We start from the raw sequence: 23,279 nt of genomic DNA, 5'->3' as shown, positions 1-23,279 counted from the left end.
ACCCGTTTCGGTGTTCTGATTTCGGCTAACCAAGCCTCACGAATATTGTTTGATGGCTGATCCGGGATTTTCAGTGTGGACAAAATGTTTTTATAAGAGTATCACAGGACTCGGTGGTTTTTTACATTTAGTCAAGTTTTGACTAAATGTTTTAACATAGACGGGGAATCGAGATGAGGGTCGTGGTGTATGTGTGTATGTGTGTATGTGTGTGTGTAGATCGATTCAGAGAATTAAAACTACTGGACCGATCTTCATGAAATTTCACATGAGAGTTCCTGGGTATGATATCTCCGGACGTTTTTTCATTTTTTCGATAAATGTCTTTGATGACGTCATATCTGACTTTTTGTGAAAGTTGAGGCCGCACTGTCACGCCCTCATTTTTGAATCAAATTAATTGAAATTTTGGTCAAGCAATCTTCGACGAAGTCCGGACTATGGGATTGAATTTCAGCTCCGCAGCCTAAAAACTAGTTAATTAGTTTGCTCATTTAAGTTGTCATCAAAATCACCCGTTCTCGGGTTTTCGGTGTTGTTAGTCGAGACTATCTTAATATGGTCTCGGCGATGACTGTGGGTGTTAATCTGTTACTTTGATGCCGACAGCTTAACTAAATGTTTTTATATCGCTTCACGCAACTTGTTTTTGACTGCTTCGGCCAACCAAAACACAGTGCAGGAGAAACCAGCAATGCACATCATGAAAAGGGTAATCCTGTTGAATGAGTTCTTAACTAAATGTGGAATGAAGGATACAAATGTGCCGTGCACGCTAAATTTTAAAAATCGCCTTGCATGCGTACAGAGGTTTTTGGCTCACGTAAGTGTAGCCTATGCGATGCTAAACTTTGTCTGTCTGTGCGTGTGTGTGTATGTGTGTGTGTATGTGTGTGATAGAAACTTTAACATTTGACTAAACACCGAAATACTAATTTTACCTGGTTATTATCCAAGCAACAGCTTCAAAATATTGAAGCAATGATCAACATTTCGTCGGCACGTATGTAGTTAAAGTGTGTATCCAAAGAAAACGGGTGGTGGGGGGTTTTGGGGGGGTAAAAACAGCTGACTGATTTGTGTTGTGTGTGGTATGTAGACCAAGTCAGGGGTCAAGGTTAGGTCAGATCGCGTGAAGGATTGTGGTATAGATACAGTTATCACCGAGCTGCAGTTCGCCGATTCGAAGAAGACGACTCATGATTTCACATTGTTCGGTTTCGTAGCTCCAGAAAAATAGATAAAGAAGATACCAAAGGAGATTTCCAACAGGTTAATCTGCACAGCGTGTTTCCAGTGTCTGCGCGAGGAAACGCTGTCGAAAGCGCAGTGTCGATCTGGCCATCTGGCAGTCGTGTCCCCGTAAGTTCTAAAAAGTAGGCTACAGACAGACAGATCTAGATCTAGTGTCTCGCACTCTTGCACGGTATCACTTATGCTTACTGTTTCTTTCTTTCTTTATTTGGTGTTTAACGTCGTTTTCAACTGTTCAAGGTTATATCGCGACGGTATGCTTACTGTGTGTGTGTATGTGTGACGGAGTGATTGAGTTTGTGTTACTGTTTGTCGATTTCTTACGTGAGCCGTGAAGGCTTCGCCTCTTGTTGTCATTGCAATCATGAACACCTCAAATCAAAATAAAGCTAAGCAACCCCGGTATTAATTTTGATTTAAACATGATTTTATTCAGATAAAATTGGGAGGCATATATACAAAAGAAAAACTTGGGACTTCACAACAAGCTATGCATATGTGTGATTATGTATATAAACTGAGCAAAAACATTATTGCACCCATTTTCGTACCCCAACTAAAACATTTATTCCCGTGTCATTTCATTCAAACTTTATGTGCCATTAAAGGTTTTTTACTTGGTTATATGGCACACTTTTCGGATCAAAGATTTCTGTTATAGGTATCACGTGACCGCCGCCGAAGTAAGGGTGACAAAAATCGACCTGACAAAAACGTCAGGTAACCAATTAAAAAATCGACAAAAATTCAGAATAGGCTTCACTTGGCAGAAAGCCAAATCAATTATCTATACAGAACAGATTGTTTTGTTTTGCTATATTGCGTACCTCTTGTGTAATGTCATTTCATGCAGGTGTGGAGCGCATGAGCAGTAGAAAACGAGAGGTTTTTGCGTCCATTTTGAGGGGTACCATAACAAAAAGCGCAGTATTTCAGCGATGCCTGAATGGATTGCTTCGAAACTTTTAGGATTTCAAGTCTACATATAAAACGTATGTCCGGTAAAATGTTGCATCGTTACATGTATTTGTTGAGATGATATGCCAAAGTTTCATTTAAGTACAATCACTAGTTTACGTTTGCTAGTCCTGTAAACACGATCACATATTTTTGGAGGATTGCAGTGCGACAGACGTGGTAACTGCATGTTTTGAGAGGCACTCAGCGTTAACCGCCCTCAATAGCAATCAGCCTGAACGCTCCGTTGTGTCTCATGTGTTTACAAGGCTAGCAAATGTCCGTCAGTCGTCATACTCAAATGAAACTTTGGCAGTTGTTCTAACAACCATTTGTCTGTATGCGTGCAAAGTCATGAATTTTTGGGATGTAAATTTACAAACCTGTGACGGGTATAAAAACATGTTCCGGAGGAACAAACATGTAGTGATCCAAAATGTTACCCAGGGTAAGCCTCGTATGTAGACTTGAGATCCTGCTAGTTTCGAAGCAATCCATTCAGGCATTACTGAAATACAGCGCTTTTTGTCATGGTACCCCTTAAAATGGACGCAAAAACCTCTCGTTTTCTACTGCTCATGCGCTCCACACCTGCATCAGTAGAAATGACATTACACAAGAGATACGCAACATAGCAAAACAAAACAACCTGTTCTGATTTGATTTGGCCTTCTCCTCGAATGTCAAGGTTGCCAAGTGAAGCCCATTCTGAATTTTTGTCGATTTTTTAATTGGTACCTGACGTTTTTGTCAGGTCGAATTTGGGGGTACCCTTACTTCGGCGGCGGTCACGTGATACCTATATAACAGAAATCTTTAATCCCAAAAGTGTGCCATATAGCCAAGTCAAGGGCCTTTAATGGCATATTAAGTTTGAATATTTCAGCTGGGGTAAGAAAATGGGTGCAATAATTTGTTGGCTCAGTTTACATCTACACAGAAAACGTCTTGTACAGGTATTGTCAATGTCAAAATAATGCTAATAACCCTAAGAAAATATATGGGATACAAATAAAGAATGTAATTAATAATCTAAAGCAAAGTGGAGAAGAAAGTGAAGATTATGGAACATTAGACTGAAACAACAATCTCGGCGGAAAGAAAACACTGAGGTGGGGTGGCGGAGGTAATTATTTTCAAGATAAATACATCACACATTTTTGACTGCACAGGAATTAGCCATTCCATTCATTTTTACATTTAGTCAAGTTTTGACGAAATGTTTTAACATAGACGGGGAATTGAGATGAGGGTTGTGGTGTATGTGTGTGCGTGTGTATAGAGCGATTCAGAGAAACTACTGGACAGATCTTCATGAAACTTTACATGAAAATTCCTGGGTATGATATCCCCAGATACATTTTTCTTTTTTTCGAAAAATGTCTATGATGACGTCATATCCGGCTTTTTGTAAAAGTTGAGGCAGCACTGTCACGCTCTCATTTTGACTTTGGTATTGCATTTCAGCTTGGAGGCTTAAAAATTAACTAATGAGTTTGCTCATTAAAGTTGTCATTAAAATCGATTTTTCGCAAACAGCTTTAAAATTGATTGCATTGTATTCGTCATCTTCTCCTGAATTCACAAATATATAGATATGTCATGTTTACTCTAAACCTGTGCTCAGAATGAAAGAAAATAGGTTCAGTAAGTACAACGGACGCGTGCTTCGCGGCGGCGAGCGTGACCCGTCTCGGTCTTCGGTACGGTTAGCCGAGACTATCTGAATGTAGTCTCGGCGATGATTGGTTTGTGGTGTTGATCTTGACTTAATGTTTTTATATAGCATATGACTTCCCTTCTTTGTCTCTGTTATTCTAGTGAGAAAATATCCAGCGATATTTCTCCGTAGGCCTAAAGTTCGGCCATGACCTAGGCAAAATAACTTGCGCAGCCGCAGAAACAAGAAAAAGGAAATCTTTTATGAAATGATTGGGAGCCACGCAAATTTGACCTCTTGATTCCGACCATGAACCCGCTGTTGATAATCTGGAAGGTCGTACCAGAGATGCAGATCTATCTCTGGTCGTGCCGATTCATAGATTCAACCTACAAACTGCGACCTCATCTGTGATCAGATGGCCAAGCAATGCGTGGAATCTATTATTCTTAAAGCCTTATGGCTCGTTTCGACAAGCATTAAACGGATGAAATTAACCACATGCAGTGTATTTCAGTCTTCAGAAAACTGCAAACGCATCAATGCCTCCTGTTGTCGGTGTTTTGTACAGAAATCTCTTCCACACGATAGATTCGCTGATTTGTCTCACGAAGCCGTTGTAACACGAAATTTTTACTCTACGAAAAATTTACTCCGGAGTAAATATTTCGTACGAAATTCTTACTCCGAGTACACTTTTCGTACGAGAAAAGAACTCCACAAGGCACGACAAAATTACTCCCCCCACGAAATTTTTACTCCCCATTTTTTTTACTTCCAGTAAAAATCTCGTACGCGAAAATGGGATGCGGGCGAAGGGATAATGCCAATAAGTGATCTCGCGCACACGAATGTCGCGCTACCCTCCTTCCACCCCTTCCACCACCAAGACTAACAGGGGACAAGGGAGTAAAAATTTCGTACACCTGGCATGGGAAGTTAAATTGCTCGTGTTGGGGTGAAGTAATTTATTCGTTATTTATTCGTCAGGGGAGTAACATTTTTGAACGAAATGTTTACTCGGAACTCACCTGTCTTGGGGAGTAATTTTCTCGTGCAATGGGGGAGTGCTTTTTTCGTAAAGGGAGTAACTTTTTCGTACGAAATGTTTACTCCGGAGTAAAAATCTCGTGGGAGTAATTTTCTCGTGTTACACCGTCATCAACACGAACACAACGATTGCAGAGGCAAACTCTGCACCTACACGACTGAGACACAAGACTGATTATTTCACAGCTGCAATGCCAACAGAGAACAAAGACGTTTTGGGTACTCACGCGGCCTCGTCAAGTCTGACCCACGGACCAGCCATTTGTTAGACGAAACCCACCGAACCAAAAACAAATGACGTCAGAGTCTCTTTCGTTTTGCGTGTAACTTTGTCATGACGTTTTTTTTATGACAGAATGCGCGACAATTTTTTTTGCTTCCTGTGTAATTTTAGACTGCGGAACAAGCAACTCGAAAGTAGTAGCTATGAACCCGTGTGTTGAAACAGCTAAAACACTCTTTTGGGTTTCCGTTTCAATGTTAACCAAAAAGTGAAAGAAAATAAAACAATGTTCAGTGACGAAATGACAGTGGATTGAGCATTTATTCCGGTTGATGAAGGTACGATTGAAGCTTCTTTTCACTCCGTGTCAGCCAACAAGACTAGATTTGTAGCAGACGACAAACAAAGTATGTGTAGTACCTGTCTTGTGATGACAATTATGTCGTTATAGATTATCTGTACGTTGTGAAGACATTTCAAAACAAAATGTAGCTTTGATGCGTCACGGGATATATAAGTTACACCTCTGATTCATCCATGAAATCGCGTGGTATTTCGTCTCGACAGGGTGAATGAATACACCGATTAACAGTTCCGCGGCCATTTTAGATTCGCACATGCGCACATCTTTTTCTACGAGCACTTTTGTTTCTTCTTCCTCTTCTGTTTTTCTGTTTTTGAGAAAATGCGCATCCGCAGATCGTTTTTTCGAGAGTTTTTTTCTTCTTCTTCCTGTTCCGGTTGATTTGAGAAAGCGCAGATTCAGTCGGCAGAAAGTGCAATTTTGTAGTCTTCCAGCCCTGAAGTTGCTTTTGAGTGTTCGAAGAAAGAGTGTAAAGGTTCTAAGCATTACATCGGGCACACAAACACGCGATTTTCCTTTTTTCCCCCGTTGATTTGAACGCGTGCGCAGATCGTTTTTTGCGAGTATGTTTGTACGTCTTCCTCTTCCGCTTTCCTTCTTCGTTCCATGTAAACGCCGAAACTGTTAACTGGTGTATACATGATGTCTTTTCCGGAACTGGACAAGACTGGCATTGCCAAGACTGACACAAAATATAGTTGTAGAACTTCTGGGCTTGCGTTGGTTATTCTGCCCATGGTGAATTTCCCATGCTTTGTTTCCACATCCCATGACAAATTCTCCTTACTTTGGTCATGCCATATATACTTTACAGCTCCGAATCATCCATGGTACCGCGTGGTATATTGTCTCCACGGGGTGAAAGAATATAATGACGTCACTCTCGGCAGAGCCTCGAGTGACGTCATCATATTCATTGACCCAGTCTCGACAAAATATCACGCGATACCATGGATGGACGGAGCTGTAACTTATACTTATTCCCCCCTCTGCTTCTTTCTCTCTGTAAACTTGTAGGGCTAGTTATTTTTCGGTAACTTACCCAGCAACCAAAATCACTTACCCAACTACAGGCCTGAATCCTCGATAGCACACAGGTTTAGGAGCTAGACTTTGTGGGATCTACTTTTGCGATTGAAAAGTTCCGAACGCTCTAATGTACGAAATATACACTCTTCAAAAAAAGTTAAGGATCGGTTGAAAAAACGGATCTAATTATAAAAAATTGCCAAAAAATTAAACATCGACATAATAATTAAAAGATTAATGTGTTTGAATTAACAAATGAACAATGAGTCTTGACCTAGAATTTTGTTTGGCAGGCAGAGTTATTTCCCTTTGTGGGACTTCTCAAAAGCTTCTGCATTTTCGAAGAAAAAGGGTGTTTTTTATAGCCCCATGAAATTTGCGGAACGCATGCCAGGGCAAAAGGTTGTGATGCACGTGCTACAACAGAGTCCTGGCTAAGAACATCGCTCACCAGCTTGTGTTTAAAGGTTGACACGCTGACACAATTATGCACAGTAGCAACATGCCCCCACGAAGAAAACTGAGCGATTTGGATAGAGGAAGGGCAATAGGATGGCTACAAGACGGTGTTGCTGCCAGGCAAGTGGCCCAGAGGCTTGCAGTGGCTCCCTCTGTCATCATCAGACTAAAACAGAGATTCCAAGCAACTGGAAGAGTGCAGGAGCGACAACGTTCTGGTCGGCCCAGAGTCGCCACACAAAGATAGGATCGCTTCATTCAGAGGCAGGCCATGCAACAAAGAATGGCTACGGCAAACAACATTAGGCAACGCCTACAAGCTACCACCAACACTGTTGTTAGTGGTCAGACGATCCGAAACCGCTTACACAACTTTGGCGTGCGTGCAAGGCGTCCAGTCCGAGGAACAACCCTGACTGCTAATCACCGAGCAGCTCGCCGAGCCTGGTGCACTCAACATGTGAGGTGGCAACGTCAGCAGTGGGCTCAGGTGTTGTTTACAGATGAGTCCCGCTTTTGCTTGGAACCTGCTGATGGTCGCATCCGAGTGTGGAGGCGTCGCGGAGAGCGCTTCGCAGAAGGCACTGTTCTGGAACGACAGCGTTTTGGTGGAGGCTCTGTGATGGTCTGGGGAGAGATCAGCACACGTCTATGGACACCTCTGTACCATGTAGTGGGCAACTTGACCGGTGTTCCGCTACCAGAATGAGATCCTGCAACTCCTGGTCGTTCCAGCCCTCCAAGCGATCGGCCCTCGTGCGATTCTTCAGGATGACAACGCACCTCCCCATCGCTCTGCAGCTGTAAACACCTTCATCCAGCAGGCCAGGGTCAACAGGATGCTGTGGCCAGCCAACAGCCCGGACCTGAACCCCATAGAGCACATGTGGGACGAGCTATGTCGTCGGGTACAGCAACATCACCCTCCTCCTGCCAATCTGGGTCAACTGCTGCAATGGCTCCAGCAGGAGTGGAATGGAGTTCCCAGAGCATTCATATGCAACCTGATCCACTCCATGCGCCAACGATGTGTTGAATGCCTGGCACACAACGGAGGGCACACGCGTTATTGACACTGATTCACATTGTTGTGAATTCCGTTTTCGAGGGTTGTCACGTTTGACACACTCTAGCTAAATTGTCGCTGCCGCGTTCGATCTTTGCTTTGTTTGTCATTACTCCTTTGTTGTTCAATTATATAATTTTTAAAAAATGAAAGAATTCGGTCTTGTCTGTTTTGTGTGGCGTGCTTGTAAAAAAGTGATCCTTAACTTTTTTTGAAGAGTGTATATCTCTGGAGCAATACAATCATACCGCATTTAAATTAACAACTACAGGCTTGAACACATGAATCTCTGTATAAAATCCATGAGTTCGGTTGTTTTCTGAATCTAGATCTGCCGTGCACAAACGTTCAACACAAGCAAATTCCCAAGGCAAGTAACTCTCATACTTTGTCTAGCGACAAGAGTAGTTCCCCTTTCAAATTTCTTTTCACTCAGTTTCTTCGACAAAAACTGCAATCCGACGGTTAGTTTTCAACAATATTTCATTTCATAAACAGATCACACGCAACCAAATGCACATATCTCATCAATTTAAAGAACATAAAGCGGCTTCATGCACTATTTTGCCCCAGAAAACTTAACTTCATACAGTTTTTAACGTTGGAACATGGGTGCAAAGGTTCGTCTGCTAGTCCCATTCTACGAAAGAACATATCCTAAGCGATACCAAAACATGAACAGAACACACAATATCTGCCTTTACCGCCACAGCAGAATAACAACATATCTGTGTACTTGATTTTAGTCCAAATCAGGGAAACTGACAAGAAGTGTTAACAGAATGGAATGATTTGCACGGAACTATACAACCGCATCGCGTGCGCGGGTTGACTGGTTGAGTGAATAGGATTAGATCAAACTTTCGCAAAAAAACTCCTCTTTTCTTTGAATAACTGAATAAAGGAGAAATAAAGAGGTTACACACCTCGTCTCAGTGATTATTAAAAATAATGGTCTCAGTTCGCGGTCATGAAAAAGCTCGCTGAAGCTCGCATTTTTCATGATCCGCGAACTTCGACCATTATTTTTAATAATCACCGAGACTCGGCATGTAACCTACATATCGCTTCACGCGACTTGTTGCAATGTGTCTTGGTGCAAATATCCTTACAGCGTACAAGAAAGGATTGCAATAGTAACGATTACAATAGTGGCGATTGCGAACAAGTCCCGTAACTCTTATCTTCCGGGCCTTACCTCCCCCTGTTTTCATCATCTCGAAAACAAATGAGTTTGCTTGCCCACTCGTGTCCTTCGTCTTTTTCTGTCGCTCCTGTGTCATTATGACGTCAAACCTACAATAACGTCACGGAAGACATAAAAGAAAGTCCATGTTTCTGGTCCAAGACGTTCCACTTATTACAAGTCTCGGTTACTATGCTTGCCAAGAATCTTTCATTCTTTGTGCGTGTTCGTTTTTGTGTTTGCAGGTGTGTGTGTGTGTGTGTGTGTGTGTGTGTGTGTGTGTGTGTGTGTGTGTGTGTAGTGTGTCTGTATGTGTGTGTGAGTATGCGTGTGTGTGTATATATGTGTGTGATTGTGGGTGTCTGTATGTGTATATGTATGTTTGTGTGTGAGTATGTGTGTATCTATATATATATACGACTTGTGTCTGTGTGTGTGTGTGTGTGTGTGTGTGTGATTGATCGCCATGCACGGCCAAAGTTCTCGATGGATCTGCTTCAAATTTGGTGGGCTTATTGACAGAGACCCCGGACACAACCTGATCGATGAGATATTTCAACACGTGCTCTCAGCGCGCAGCGCCGAACCGATTTTCGTTTTTCACTGCACGTTACTATTTTTAGATCTCCCTTCCTTCGTGCGCCGGCGTCAATCGATATTCCCGTTTGTACGTTTATATTTAGAAGGTCACTGCACGTTACTATTTTTAGATCTCCCTTCCTTCGTGCGCCGGCGATGCCGGCGTACACCCGGCAAAGCCGGGTCCCCGGCGACGGCCGGGTATTCGGCTCTACTTCTTCCCGGCGAAGCGGGTAATCATCTAGTATATGTATATATCTTCGAAAGTACAAGCGATCGAGTGCACATTTTGGCATTTTTAGCAGCGCTCTCATTATAAATTTCTATTTCGTTGCTTCAACTAAGAGCAGCTGCAGATACTTCAAAATTCTTTTTCTTACTCTTCACGGACAGCTGCAGGGGAGTCAAAGGAACATTCTCGTCTATGCAGAGAGCCTACCGCAGAAATGTGGTTTTCTCTTTTGCATAGAAGTTTGGGAATTCTTCTCTGTTTTATGCCAAGAGACTGCCTGATGAGAGCTTCTCAGCTCGAAACCGGTAGCAGTCTTGGCTAAACAAAAACGGACCTTTTCAGGTTCAGCACTCTATGAGAATGCCCTTAAATGCACTTCGGTGAATTCTCAATCCTTTGAGGTTGTTGAACTCTCCTCGGGTTATTCTTGTTCAGTGTTGCAATCGGCTCCGAAAAAGTTTGATTCTCCAGTAGGCTGTCTGTGAAGAGCTCTTTTCTAGATCTAATTCTTACCCCCTCCCCCCACCTCTTCCATTACCTCTAGTGTGCTCCCTGCTTTAAAAATTCCACTTAGCGGCGGAGACACACACAGAGTAAAGGATGACCTCCCTTGCTCATGACGTATTTTCTCTGCATTCTCGCTCTTGACGTCATTCTATATTTAACTTTTCTTCGAAAGTACAAGCGATGGAGTGCACATTTTGGCATTTTTAGCAGCGCTCTCATTATAAATTTCGATAAAAAGTAAATTTTAAGGGGCTTATTGTCCGTCAGGTCTTAATTGCCTATATTGGACATGAATTGGTTTATACGATTCGAGTTTTTACGCCCTCACGGCTTTTGATGTTTGCGTGTTTAGGTGGTATCAGCCATCTGCACTTATGGTAGAATGACCAAGATCTTTAACGTGCCATTGTGGTGACACGGGGGTGGGAGATGGATACCGTCTCTGGGTCTGCACATAAAGTTGACCCGTGTCCGTCCCGGCCCGGATTCGAACCAGCGACCTTTCGATCACAAGTCCAGTGCTCTACCACCTGAGCTACCCGAGCCCCCAGCTATATATATATATATATGTGTGTGTGTGTGTGTGTGTGTGTGTGTGTGTGTGTGTGTGTGTGTGTGTGTGTGTGTGTGTGTGTGTGTGTGTGTGTGTGTGTGTGTGTGTGTGTGTGTAATAAATACATGTGATGAGCGTATCTTTTATGATACAAAAAGAAATAAATAAGGACTGTTCAAGAACATTGCTGTAAAGGTTTTCGAAAAAACCCAGGGTACAGCTAATCTGATGGATAAAGCTGGTTGCTGTTTATGTGTGTACGTTTGTGTGGTGGGTATAATTACGATAGGCTCCGAAATGACCGCATCGATTTTGACGTGAATTGCAGAGTATGTTCGTTGCCGTTCGAGGCGTGTCCTAGGGTACTTTTGTTTCTCTCTCTCTCTCTCTCTCTCTCTCTCTCTCTCTCTCTCTCTCTCTCTCTCTCTCTCTCTCTCTCTCTCTCTCCCTTTCTCTCTCTCTCGTTCTTCACCAGTACATGATCTGGTCGTCATCCCACCATGTTCAATAACGAGTTCAGGAATTATCATTTTCAAAGTATTCTTTGTCGCTTTTTTTATATGCTGACGTGGATTTTCGGTCCTTTTAGTCTGTCATTGAACATTGTATAGCAAGTCACTCAGAAGAAAAACTGCCGTTTGGTTGTGTTTCTTTAAACCCGAACATAGGTAAGAAGTCTTACATAAGAAATAGTTTTCCTATTGTTCCCAATATAATAAAAGATCCTGGTCACTGAAAACCAAACATTAATAGAGAATACGACACAGCAAGCCATGTAGTATTATGTTTATCCTACATACTGTACTGTCCTGCAGTCGAGGCAGCTAAATTGAAGACGCTTGTTTTGGAACCTCGATTTCTTCCAAAGCCTCGTGCAATCTATTACGTCAAAGCAAAGAAACGTCACTGTGAAAGTGTGGCGTGACGTGTTAGTTCTAAATAATCACCGAGGGTAATTAACGAGCGCAATTTTTTTTCTATAATGACGTTTGTCTCGGTGACTTTGGCATCATAAGCAGTGGAAAAACAGGTCCCTGCCAGACTTGCTTGACATGACCTCATTTACATGATATACACACGTGTGATTTGAACGATTATTATCTCACGAGTGTCTCTCTCACGTTTGTAGGATAAAACTGGTTAGACATGATGAAGATGACATTACCGATAAACGCGCTTCGTTCAATAATTCATTTTCTCGGTTTGCTCAATAAATCTCTTGGCGCACTGTGATGTCTCAATAAATAAAATGATAATGATAATAATAATGTGGCCCCGACAAGTCGAACGCCACCGGGGGCTGTGTTCCGCCTTATTTCAGCTGGGCTCGTATCGTTGTTACTCCGTTTTCAGGTGGGCTTGGTGTCACGCAAACGTAAGTCTCTGCACTAAAGTACAAACTACGTCTTCTAAAAAAAACTCATTTCCAGAAACGGATGTTTTTAGCACTAACCTAAGTAATTTGTCCCTCTATTGGTGTTTGTTTTATATCTGACTTGGTTTATTATGTGACCCGCATCGGTTTGAAATACTTGCGGGGTGTCGTTTTGGGGCACAAAAGCTGATCAAAATGAAGAAATGATAAGCAACGGTATCATTTTATGGCTTTTCTGTAACATAAGTTTGTTCTATAGTTTCTTGCTGTTATGCTGATGCATTTTCCCGAACCTGCTTCAAGGCGTTGAGGCACAAGAAGTAAAACCAAAACCCATGTCAGTCGAGTTTTGTTCCGCGCTGGATACCCATGTGTTCTGAGCTGGTACCTCATGTCGACTGAAAGTGTTCCGCGCTGGTCCCCCTTCTCAGCTAAGATTCGCATTTCTTGTAGCCAAATTTAACGCGTTTTGAGGGATTTTCTCAACAGATGGAGGTGTCAGCTGTTACCCTGGATATTTTTCTGGATGTCAGCAGTGAGGTAGAGGTTTGCCTCAAGCACAAGTGCTGGTCTGCCACTGACGTCAACCCCTAAGCGGCCACAACCGGAACGTACTGACCATCTTTGTCCGCATTGTGGAAAGAGCCACGGTAACACCAGAGCTCTATCAAGACACATGAGACTGCACCATGAAGACAATTGTAGTTTCGAGTGCCAAATCTGCCACAAGCGCTTTAGAGAAGCATCTCATTTGCACGCACATACAAACTCTGTCCATTTGAAAACCAAGCCATACTCTTGTTTTCAGTGCAACAAAAAATTTGCTGACAAGAGTAATGTAAACCCCAAAAGGCACCGGTGTATAGCTATAAATGCTCGGACCGCTTGTGAACATTGTTCCAAGACCTACAGCAGCAAGAAAAGCCTGCATGCTCATGAAAAGCGCGTGCACTTTAATCTTGGCTATTCTTGTGCAAAATGTTCGGCGCAGTTCAAGTTTAGAGCACTGTGAAGGAAATCAAACGGCTAACAACTGAGTCAGGCCGAGTTAGCATTTGTGTCCTCCACGATTCACGAAAGCCAACAAGATACACGTGGAAACGTGGAAATGTGTGTTACACGGAGTGAACAGAGCTCACAAACCAGCGAACAGTTAACTTCGTGAATCGTAGCTAGTTTAGTAGCACACTTGACGACTGTCCATCGAGGAGAAAGGTCTCGATGTTAATCGCACGGGAGGAGAAAATGCTTGGAGAGAATGCAGGAGAAGGTTCCAGCCCTTATTTGTGTTTTCTGAGACGCGATCGTCAAAGCACTTTTTACAGGTAACTTTAATAGGCATTCGGATAGGCAAGACGCACCCGAGGAACTATCTTAAGTTACCCATTATCAAGGAAGCGATAGATTCCATGGACTCGTTTTTTGTTTGTTTGTTTGCTTAACGCCCAGCCGACCACGAAGGGCCATATCAGGGCGGTGCTGCTTTGACATATAACGTGCGCCACACACAAGACAGAAGTCGCAGCACAGGCTTCATGTCTCACCCAGTCACATTATTCTGACACCGGACCAACCAGTCCTAGCACTAACCCCATAATGCCAGACGCCAGGCGGAGCAGCCACTAGATTGCCAATTTTAAAGTCTTAGGTATGACCCGGCCGGGGTTCGAACCCACGACCTCCCGATCACGGGGCGGACGCCTTACCACTAGGCCAACCGTGCCGCATGGACTCGTTCCTTTGTAGATTTGAAGCACATGCAGAAGCATTGAGCTGGCCAAAGACAGATTGGGGAATCCTTCTTAGCGCAGTTCTAGACGGTCAAGCTTTGAATTTGTTTCATACTCTGAATGCAAAGGGAGGGATATTTTGAACGAGACTTTGAAGGAATGTTTATTGACAAAAGTTTCACTGTAACGCAGAAGGGTTTAGACAGAAGTTCAGGTCTGCGAAACCTGAAGTTGATGAATCCTTTTTGACTCACATGCGAAGCAAAAGTGAGTCTATGTTCTCACCCGAGTCGTCCGTCCGTCCGTCCCGGCGTCCGTCCGTCCGTCCGGAAAACTTTAACGTTGGATATTTCTTGGACACTATCAAGTCTATCAACACCTGATGTGGCCTGATGGTGTATGGTTACAAGATCTCAAAAAACATGTGCGGCAACTTGACCTCACTTCAAGTTCAAGGTCACAGGGGCCGTAATTGTTGTCTTAAAAACGACCATTTTTCACATTTTCGCATTTTTTTCTGAAGTTATCGAGAATGGCAACCTTAGCTATGTATGCTATACAGGGCAATGTAAGCCCTATCTTTGGACACCAGTTTGGTTGACCTTGCGTCAAGGTCGCAAGGGTCTTTTAAAGTTGGATTGTATACATATTTTGAAGTGACCTTGACCCTGAACTATGGAAGATAACTGTTTCAAACTTAAAAATTATGTGGGGCACATGTTATGCTTTCATCATGAGACACATTTGGTCACATATGATCAAGGTCAAGGTCACTTTGACCCTTATGAAATGTGACCAAAATAAGGTAGTGAACCACTAAAAGTGACCATATCTCATGGTAGAAAGAGCCAATAAGCACCATTGCACTTCCTATGTCTTGAATTAACAGCTTTGTGTTGCATGACCTTGGATGACCTTGACCTTGGGTCAAGGTCACATGTATTTTGGTAGGAAAAATGTGTAAAGCAGTTCTTAGTGTATGATGTCATTGCTAGGTTTAGTTATTTGACCTTGACCCTGAAGGTCAAGGTCATGTAAAGGTCAAGGTCAAGCATGTGAGTCGTATGGGCTTTGCCCTTCTTGTTGTCATTTGGGACTCGACTGAGGCACCTGTTTGATCGTTGGGTACAGCTGAACGCAACGGATAACACGTTTGAGAGCCTAGCAGAACTAGTGATCCAGGAACAGATGCTGTCTAGTGTCGCAAAAGAGCTAGCCATATTCCTACGCGAAAGAAACCCAAAGAAGCTGACGGAACTTATTGAGTTAGCAGAGAATTATCGCGTAGCAAATCCGTCCAAGATACCAGCATGCAAAGGCGACAACTTAGCTGCATTCAGCGCACCTCAAAACAGGGGTGGTCATACAAACAGAGGCAGTCAGAGAGGTGGCAAAGTCGGTTCTCAATCCGGACAGACAAACCGGGACCAATATCAAGCTTTCTCACAGCAAGCAGAGATAGACAAGCATTGGAAAGACGCGTCCATCACATGCTATAGGTGTGGAATAGCAGGCCACGTGGCCAGAGAATGTAGGTCAGGCCCACAGAGGGGCAAACCAACAATGCTTTGCGCCAGATCGGACAGGGGCACACCCGCAGCCGCAGCCAAAACCGTAGACTTCCAGGACGGTGACCTAGCATATTCCAAGGGAACTGTGACTGGCACAGTAGTGATCGATTCAGGTGCAGTGACAGCAGGAGTGAGAAGATCGCTGGTTCGCCCAGAGCAATACACCGGGCAGAGCAAGACGACAATCTCCTTCGGGGGAAACAGGGAAACCTTCCCACTAGCAGTCGTACTGGTAGAGACAAGAACATACACCGGAAACATCTGCTGTTGCGTGATTGACTCACCAGTGATCGACCTACTGCTCGGCAACCTCGAGAAGGTGGCACACGACGCAGTGGAGGATGCCAGAGCGATCCAGAAGCATCACCACGACAAGAGATCCACAAGGAGGAAGTTCGCAGTCGGAGATCAAGTTCTTCTACTTTTACCGACTACAGCAAACAAGGTCCATATGCAGTGGAAAGGCCCCTACAGAGTGGTGGAAGTTTTCAACAATAGACATGCTGAGCACGCGGAAGGTGTACCATTCCAACATGCTCAAGCTCTACGTAGAGAGAGGCAACAGCACCGCAAGAGTGACAGCAGAGAAGAAGAAGAAGAAGGGCCAGACAACGATGTCAGACCAGATGCCAGTACCGAAGACGATACCCTACGACCAGATCGTAGGCGGCAACTTGTGTCCCCAGGGCACCAAGCCAACAGCGGTATAATTGGTTTTACGATAAACGGCCCCATCAGAAAGATCTGCCCTCAAACGCATGTGTAAAGTTTTTTTATGACGATTAGTGTAGAATAACGATATTTTGGTTATTTGGCATAGAGGTGTTTAAAGGATTCAAAAATGTATTGCGATTCTCTAGCCACTCTAGAATCCTTTTTCTGTCCACTCCCCGAAACATGTCCAAGGAAGGGAAACAATTGAAAAACAAGAGGCGAAGCTTTCAAGGCTCCCGTAAGAAATCAACAAACAGTAACATAACACAAACTCACTCACTCCGTAACACACACACACAAACACACACACACACACACACACACACACACACACGCACACACACGCACACACACACACACAGTTAAAACTAACGCATCATATCAACTCCATGTATAATTTTCAAAAGAAGGCAAACAGATAAAATGACTAGGGTAATAGGTTAGGTACCTGCCATGTGGGCACTTTTTCCACTGCTGTCCTCAGTCCTATACTTTTCATCAAGACTTGTCACCATGCCGAGTAGATCTAAATTCGGAAGTCTTCATGTGGCTGAGGCATATATCTGACATAGCGTCGATCTTGTTGTAGGTTAACCTCCTTTCTGAAACAAATGGCAAAATGCGATTAGTTATGATGACTACAACCTACACAAATATAAACAGTGTTTTGAAACAGAATAGTCAGGTTATACAAGCCACTTTACCTATGCAGCATGGTAACCCTACAATATGCGAAACATGTCGACTGCAGCAGCCTGGTTCTTAAAATAATTCTGACGGTCAACACAGCCAGAAATGCCAACAAAGACAAGAAAGCTGTGGCAAGGTAAGCTTACCAAACGTTACATAGCGAATCATATGATAGTGCGTAAACAGCAAACAGTAGATCTACAATCAAAGAGAGGATCGAGTCTGGAATGAAACGCGATACAGATCTAGCATTCAAAAACTGTCTTTCACGTTCAAGGAAGTTGTTGCAAAGTACTTAAGACTTACTAAATTGTACAGACAAAACCATGACAGTGCATGTTTTGAATCTGAGGAAAAAATCGTGATCATTTTGACTTTGAGAACAGATTCATTCCGTTTCCTTATATCTGCATGTTCAAGTAAATGGTGGACAGTTTTTTTCGGGCAGAGTAAACTTAACTTGAGACTCTACTGCAAGTCTTGAAATTCACATAAATCGAACCACGAGCAAAGACATCCAAACATTACAGGCACTTTAGATCAACTCATTTCACTAGAGGTGACTGCCTAGCACTGTGTTTGACATCCGTGTCTGCTGAAATAAAAAGAAATTAAAACAAAACGGATTAACAGTAGGTGACACGTTATCAGAGTGGGAGACACTAGATCTGTCTCTGAACTTACCGGGATACGGCTGCAAGATCGACACTGACTGCCGCGCTTTCGACAGCTCTTCCTCGCGTGGACATTAGAAACACGCTGTGCAGATCAAATTGTAGGAAATCTCCCTTTGGTATCTTCTTTATTTACTTTTCTGGAGCTTAGAAACCGAACAACATGAAATCGTCTTCCCCGGCGAATCGGCGAGGTGAGAACTGGACCACAATCCTTCGCGCGACCCCTGACCTGATCTTGACACCTGACCTGCCGTCTACATGCCAAACACGACACAAATCAGTCAACTGCTTGTACCCCTTCAAAACCCCCCACCACCCGTTTTCTTTGGATACACGCTTTAACTACACACATGCCGACACAATGTTGATCATTGCTTCAATAATTTGAAGATGGTGCTTGAAAATTAACCACGTGAAATGAGTATTTCGGTGTTTAGCCAAAAATGTTAAAGTTTCTACCACAGACATACACACATACATACATACATACGCACGCACGCACGCACAGACAGACAAAGTTTACCATCGCATAGGCTACACTTACGTGAGCCAACAACAATAACAGCAGACTGAATAATCTTTTTTTTATTTTCCTTGTCTACTCCACTGGTCGAAACTGGGGGGTGGGCGTATACTTGGTACTGTACCTTGTGCGCAAAATTTGACCAAAAGTAGGGGGTGGGCGTTTACTCGATACTGGGCGTATACAAGGTAGTTTACGGTATCAGTCGAAGAAAAGATTGACACAGTTAAAAGAAAAATGTTCTCATTGAGTGTGTGTGTGTGTGTGAGTGTGTGTGTGTGTGTGTGCGCGCGCGCGCGCGCGCGTGTGTGTGTGTGTGTGTGTGTGTGTGTGGAGGGGGGATGGTTACACTTTATTGTGGCAGAAATACTATGATCTGATTGGGAAACATGCTTTTTTTTCCTGGTAAAGAAATAGAAAAATTCTTTTACGTGAGTTACATTTTTGATAAAACATACTGCAAGTACAGAAGAATTCATTCAGTTGCTGTCCAAATGTGATCGATAATCATACAGTTTTCGTTTTTGTGTGCTGTTGTTGTGTTTTGTTCTTTACATTTTTGTATATATTATGTAGTTTTATTTCAACCATAGTGTTGTCATTTACACTCTTGCAGAGGAAAAACATCTATTAATTTCCATAAAAATTGCAAATCTTTCCGTCATTTTCTGGGCCCAGCGCGGAACAAAAGCAAGCCCAGCGCGGAACGCAGACAACAATGTAGGGGCCCCAGCGCGGAACAAAACGTACACCACTTGCTTGTTTTGATTGCTTCTTATGACATAATGATGAAGCACTGAAGCACGAAATTGATACAGATGAACATAGCTATACCCAAAATAGTAAAAATAGAGGAATATTTGTTGTTCAAATCCATGTTTGAGAGAAATTTACGTTGAACGTTCATTTTTCAAAAAAACACACGCATGCAGGCCTTACATTCGGCCACTGTCAATTAACCAGGTAATCAAAAGACGTAAGTAGCTGTCTACAAAGAAAATAAATATTCCCCTTTCTACTGACATTCATCAATTTTAGCTTAGATCAGTGTGAAAGTCATAGTTTGTGTTTTTAATGAAGACACTTACGTTTGCGTGACACCGGGCCCAGCTCAAAACGGAGTAACAACGAGCCCAGCTGAAATAAGGCGGAACACAGTCCCCGGTGTGGGTAAGCGCTCTAATTTCTAGGCCTATCCGTACGCTGCTATGGAACGATGTGCTTGGGTATAAAACCTCTCGCTGCGCTCAGCGATAAAGCGGTCACCTATGCTTTGTTTCAGTTTGAACTCCATCTACTAAGAAGCGATGTTTTTGAAGTGTTGCACCAGATTAAAGCATCAGCATATCCACATTCACACGAAATTGGTGGTGAATCGGCCAAGAAACGCTGGAGGTATAGGCAAAGGAAATGACGTGTGAGCGCTAAACCGTGTGAAACCTCGGTATTCGCGAAGCGATTGACTAGGAATGGTAACCACAGATATGCCATAAAAATGGTATATGTCATTCCAAATTTGAAGACAACGGGCCCATAAACACAGGAGTTATTAGCGGTCAAAAGTTTAATGGATAGACGGACGGACGGACGAACGGACTGACGGACGGACGGACGGAAACACGGACAGAGGCCTTACTATATTAATTTGATGAAACACGCACTGAACATATAACAGGAAAAAAATCATTAGATTCAACCATATTTTTCATTTGCAACGAGTGTCATAATGTTTACCTTTCTTTGTACCAAAATTCAAAATGGGGTTAGGGTTACGTTTTGTAAACTTGTGCAAAAATTTAACGATCGATTTTTATTCTTTTTTGATATCCTATTGTGTAGACCCAGGTTTGTTTTATGTCAACTTTTCTGGAAAATTTAATGGTTCTATTAGCAAATATATTCAATTGAAGTGAGCAGCTGGTCTAATTTTAGCACGTAAAACGTCATGTACATTAACGAATATTAGCCATTTCACAAAGAATGGTAACACTTATTCATAAAAAAAAACCATGATTTTTATGTGCACAAAGTCGGTATTTACGCCACACACAAAAACAAGTAGTTGTGATTTAATTAATCGGTTAGATACCATATCCAATAACATACCCTGATTTACAAAAAAAAAACGTGAAAAGTCAACATATTCAGGAGGCTGTATCTTAACAACACTACGATCGATTTCTTTGATTTTAACACATTTGTTTTGTCAGACTTTAAACATACATCAGGCAAAAAATTAGCATTCAGAAACCAACAGGGGAGCATGTGTACTTTTTAGAGCTTGATGACTCCAAGGGAAACTATGAAGACTATAATAACTTTACCATATCGACGATAGTTACGTTATCTTAGGGATACAATTACTCTACAACGATTACTCGTGAACTTTTTAGAATGATGACTCCAAGGGTAACCACGAAGACTAGAACAAATTTACTATATTGATAATAAGAATGAACCATACAACTATGTAAAACGATACCTCACCCTACGATGAAACTCACCATTCAGCACGTGCACTTTGAGGCTGGTCACTCCTAGATTGCTACTGCGACACACGTAGGTGCCAGCATCGTCCATCTCACTGTACTTCTTGTCCAGCACACTGACCAACGTCTTGCTGGCCTGAACTCGGAACTTGTCAATGGTGATGTGCTTCCAGCCGTCCGCAGTGATCTTGATGCCGTCCTTGAACCAGTCCAGGTCCTCGGGCGGCGCACTGACTCCCGAGGCGTTGCAAACGAGGTGGATGGAGTCGCCCTTCTCCACGAACTTGGTGCCCTCCATGAAGATCGCTGTTACAAGGGCAAGAAGATGAGTGGATGTATGCGATGAGGGAAGGAATGAAGAAAGTAAGTAAAAAAGGGTGCTTGTAGTCCAATCAATCCAGAATTAAAGGTTAAAAAAATTAAATCAAATTAAAACTTCACGGTTTTAGAATCATAAGGGAGTGATAAAGTTATAGCAAACAAATCTCCCTTTGTACATGTGTCGGAAGAACGTTAAAATGTTCGCTTAAAATGAGCTGCGCCGCATAATTGACTGAAATCGCCTTCCATACTAGAAGTTGACATAACCTTGAAAAAAATTCTGCAGCAGACGACACCTCCGACTGCGAGTTGGCAAGAAAATCCTCTGAGGTACGCGAGCTAGCTGTGTTCGAACCTTGAATATTGATAATGTAAAGTGAATTGAGCGATAGCTTCGAAGTTTACCCGCCACAACAATTCGAACACTTGCACTGAGTTTACTTGACATTTTTGTGCCTAGCGCTACAGTCTTTTGAATGTTTCATATTTGTTTAGTCTTTTCTTTTAGATTTATTGCGTTGTGATAATGAAGTAAACAAAATAAAGCGGAAAATGGGTTTTACTCTCCGGTCGTGTATGCAAAGAATGGCAAGCCGACTTTTGACTAGAATATGACTGGGAAGTTTCTGTTCGATGTTCACATTTGCTTTTTAGTAGCGTGTGGACGTATGCGTGCGTGTGTATGCATGCGTGTGTATGCATCATCGCATGCATGCATTTGTGTACTTGCATGCGGACTACGTGTGCGTACTTGCGTATACGCGTGCATGCGTATACGTGTCAGTGTGTGTGTGAGTGCACTCTACCAATGTTAGGAATGCTTTGGCGGGTGGAAAATCCCCCACATCTGTTTGATAGTATGCATACGATTTCTTTAGCTAAGCCATATGATATGTTTACAGAATAACGAGAACAAAATGCGTCATCTGCCGAATGAGCTCTTGCAATAAAAAGGAACTAGTCAAACGTAGGCTTACTGCGAAAAGTTGTGAGGCAAAGAAAGCATGCGTGCAGATGTTGGAGATTATGCAGATGTGTGAGTCTCTCCCTCTTTCTCTTGCTAACACACATTTGATACATCTCTATCTGTTCTTATCATTAAATCAAAGTTTCTATGTATGTAAACCAGTCATTTCAGGCGAATGTAGGTGTACTTGTGTTTTTGACGACGTCAAAGTGAACGTCAAGACCTGCATGACTTGGGAGAGAGAGAACGAGAGAAAACAATGTTAAATAAAAATAAAATGTATTTGGACTTAAAGGCACAGTAAGCCTCCCGTAAACCATCACAGATACTGTCAGGCTTTTACACACAGTACAAACACCCTTCCATTTGAACGCTCACCAAAACGGGAACATCCTAGGTGCCCTACGTAAAGAGCGAGCAATTTTTGGAAGAAATAATTTTGGAGATTGTCTCGGACACTTTTTAGACCCATCCTGAACTCAGGTCAAAAATGAGTTACTTCCCTTCGGGTCTCATTCTATCGATGTAAACTGGCGATAGCCGTGGATCGATGATTATCAGAATGTTTTTGGACCGTGGTGCGTTTTTGCGCTAGACCTAACTTTTAAAATCTAAATAATAAATTGACAGCTTGTTACACAAACATTCTTTAATCACAAAAGAATTCTTTTTTCATCAAGACAAGATCAGTACAATTCGAAGTTGTGAAAGCTTGAAAAAAGAAAAGCCCGGAAGCAGGGTCACGCAAGGGTCGTAGCAGACGACAGTTTATGCATATCGCCAGTAAGTTCCTCTCAACAGTCAAAAGCCATCGCTAGAGTTCTTGTGAACCACAGCCGTTTGTTTCGTGCATAAAAACGTGCTATTCGAGTCGCATTTAAATGACTAACTGACGGGGGCGGGGACGTAGCTCAGTTGGTAGCGCACTGGCTTTGTAGCCAGTTGGTCGCTATCAGCGTGGGTTCGATCCCCACGTTCGGCGAGAGATTTATTTCTCGGAGTCAACTTTGTGCAGACTCTCTTCGGTGTCCGAACACCCCCGTGTGCACACATGCGCACGAAAAAGATCCCACGTTCACAGCGAAAGTCTCAGGGCTTGGAAA

At 42.8% G+C, this 23,279-nt stretch overlaps 2 protein-coding genes across 2 annotated transcripts in view; one reads left to right on the top strand and one right to left on the bottom strand.

Moving 5' to 3' along the window:
- LOC138975780 (lachesin-like) overlaps positions 1-23,279 on the bottom strand; it is a 271,419-nt gene that overhangs the window by 20,129 nt on the left and 228,011 nt on the right. Inside the window, exon 6 of the mRNA XM_070348534.1 lies at positions 20,904-21,194. Within this exon, the coding sequence (XP_070204635.1) occupies positions 20,904-21,194 (291 nt within the window). The remainder of the gene's footprint in view (positions 1-20,903; positions 21,195-23,279) is intronic.
- The window catches only part of LOC138975798 (uncharacterized), a 270,784-nt gene that overhangs the window by 177,965 nt on the left and 69,540 nt on the right, over positions 1-23,279 (top strand). The gene's annotated exons all lie outside the window — the stretch shown is intronic.

This window comes from Littorina saxatilis, linkage group LG1 (genome assembly GCF_037325665.1).
Source record: "Littorina saxatilis isolate snail1 linkage group LG1, US_GU_Lsax_2.0, whole genome shotgun sequence".
NCBI lineage: Eukaryota > Metazoa > Mollusca > Gastropoda > Littorinimorpha > Littorinidae > Littorina > Littorina saxatilis.
The sequence above is the reverse complement of the archived record's forward strand: the minus strand, read 5'-3'. Positions and strand labels throughout refer to the sequence as shown.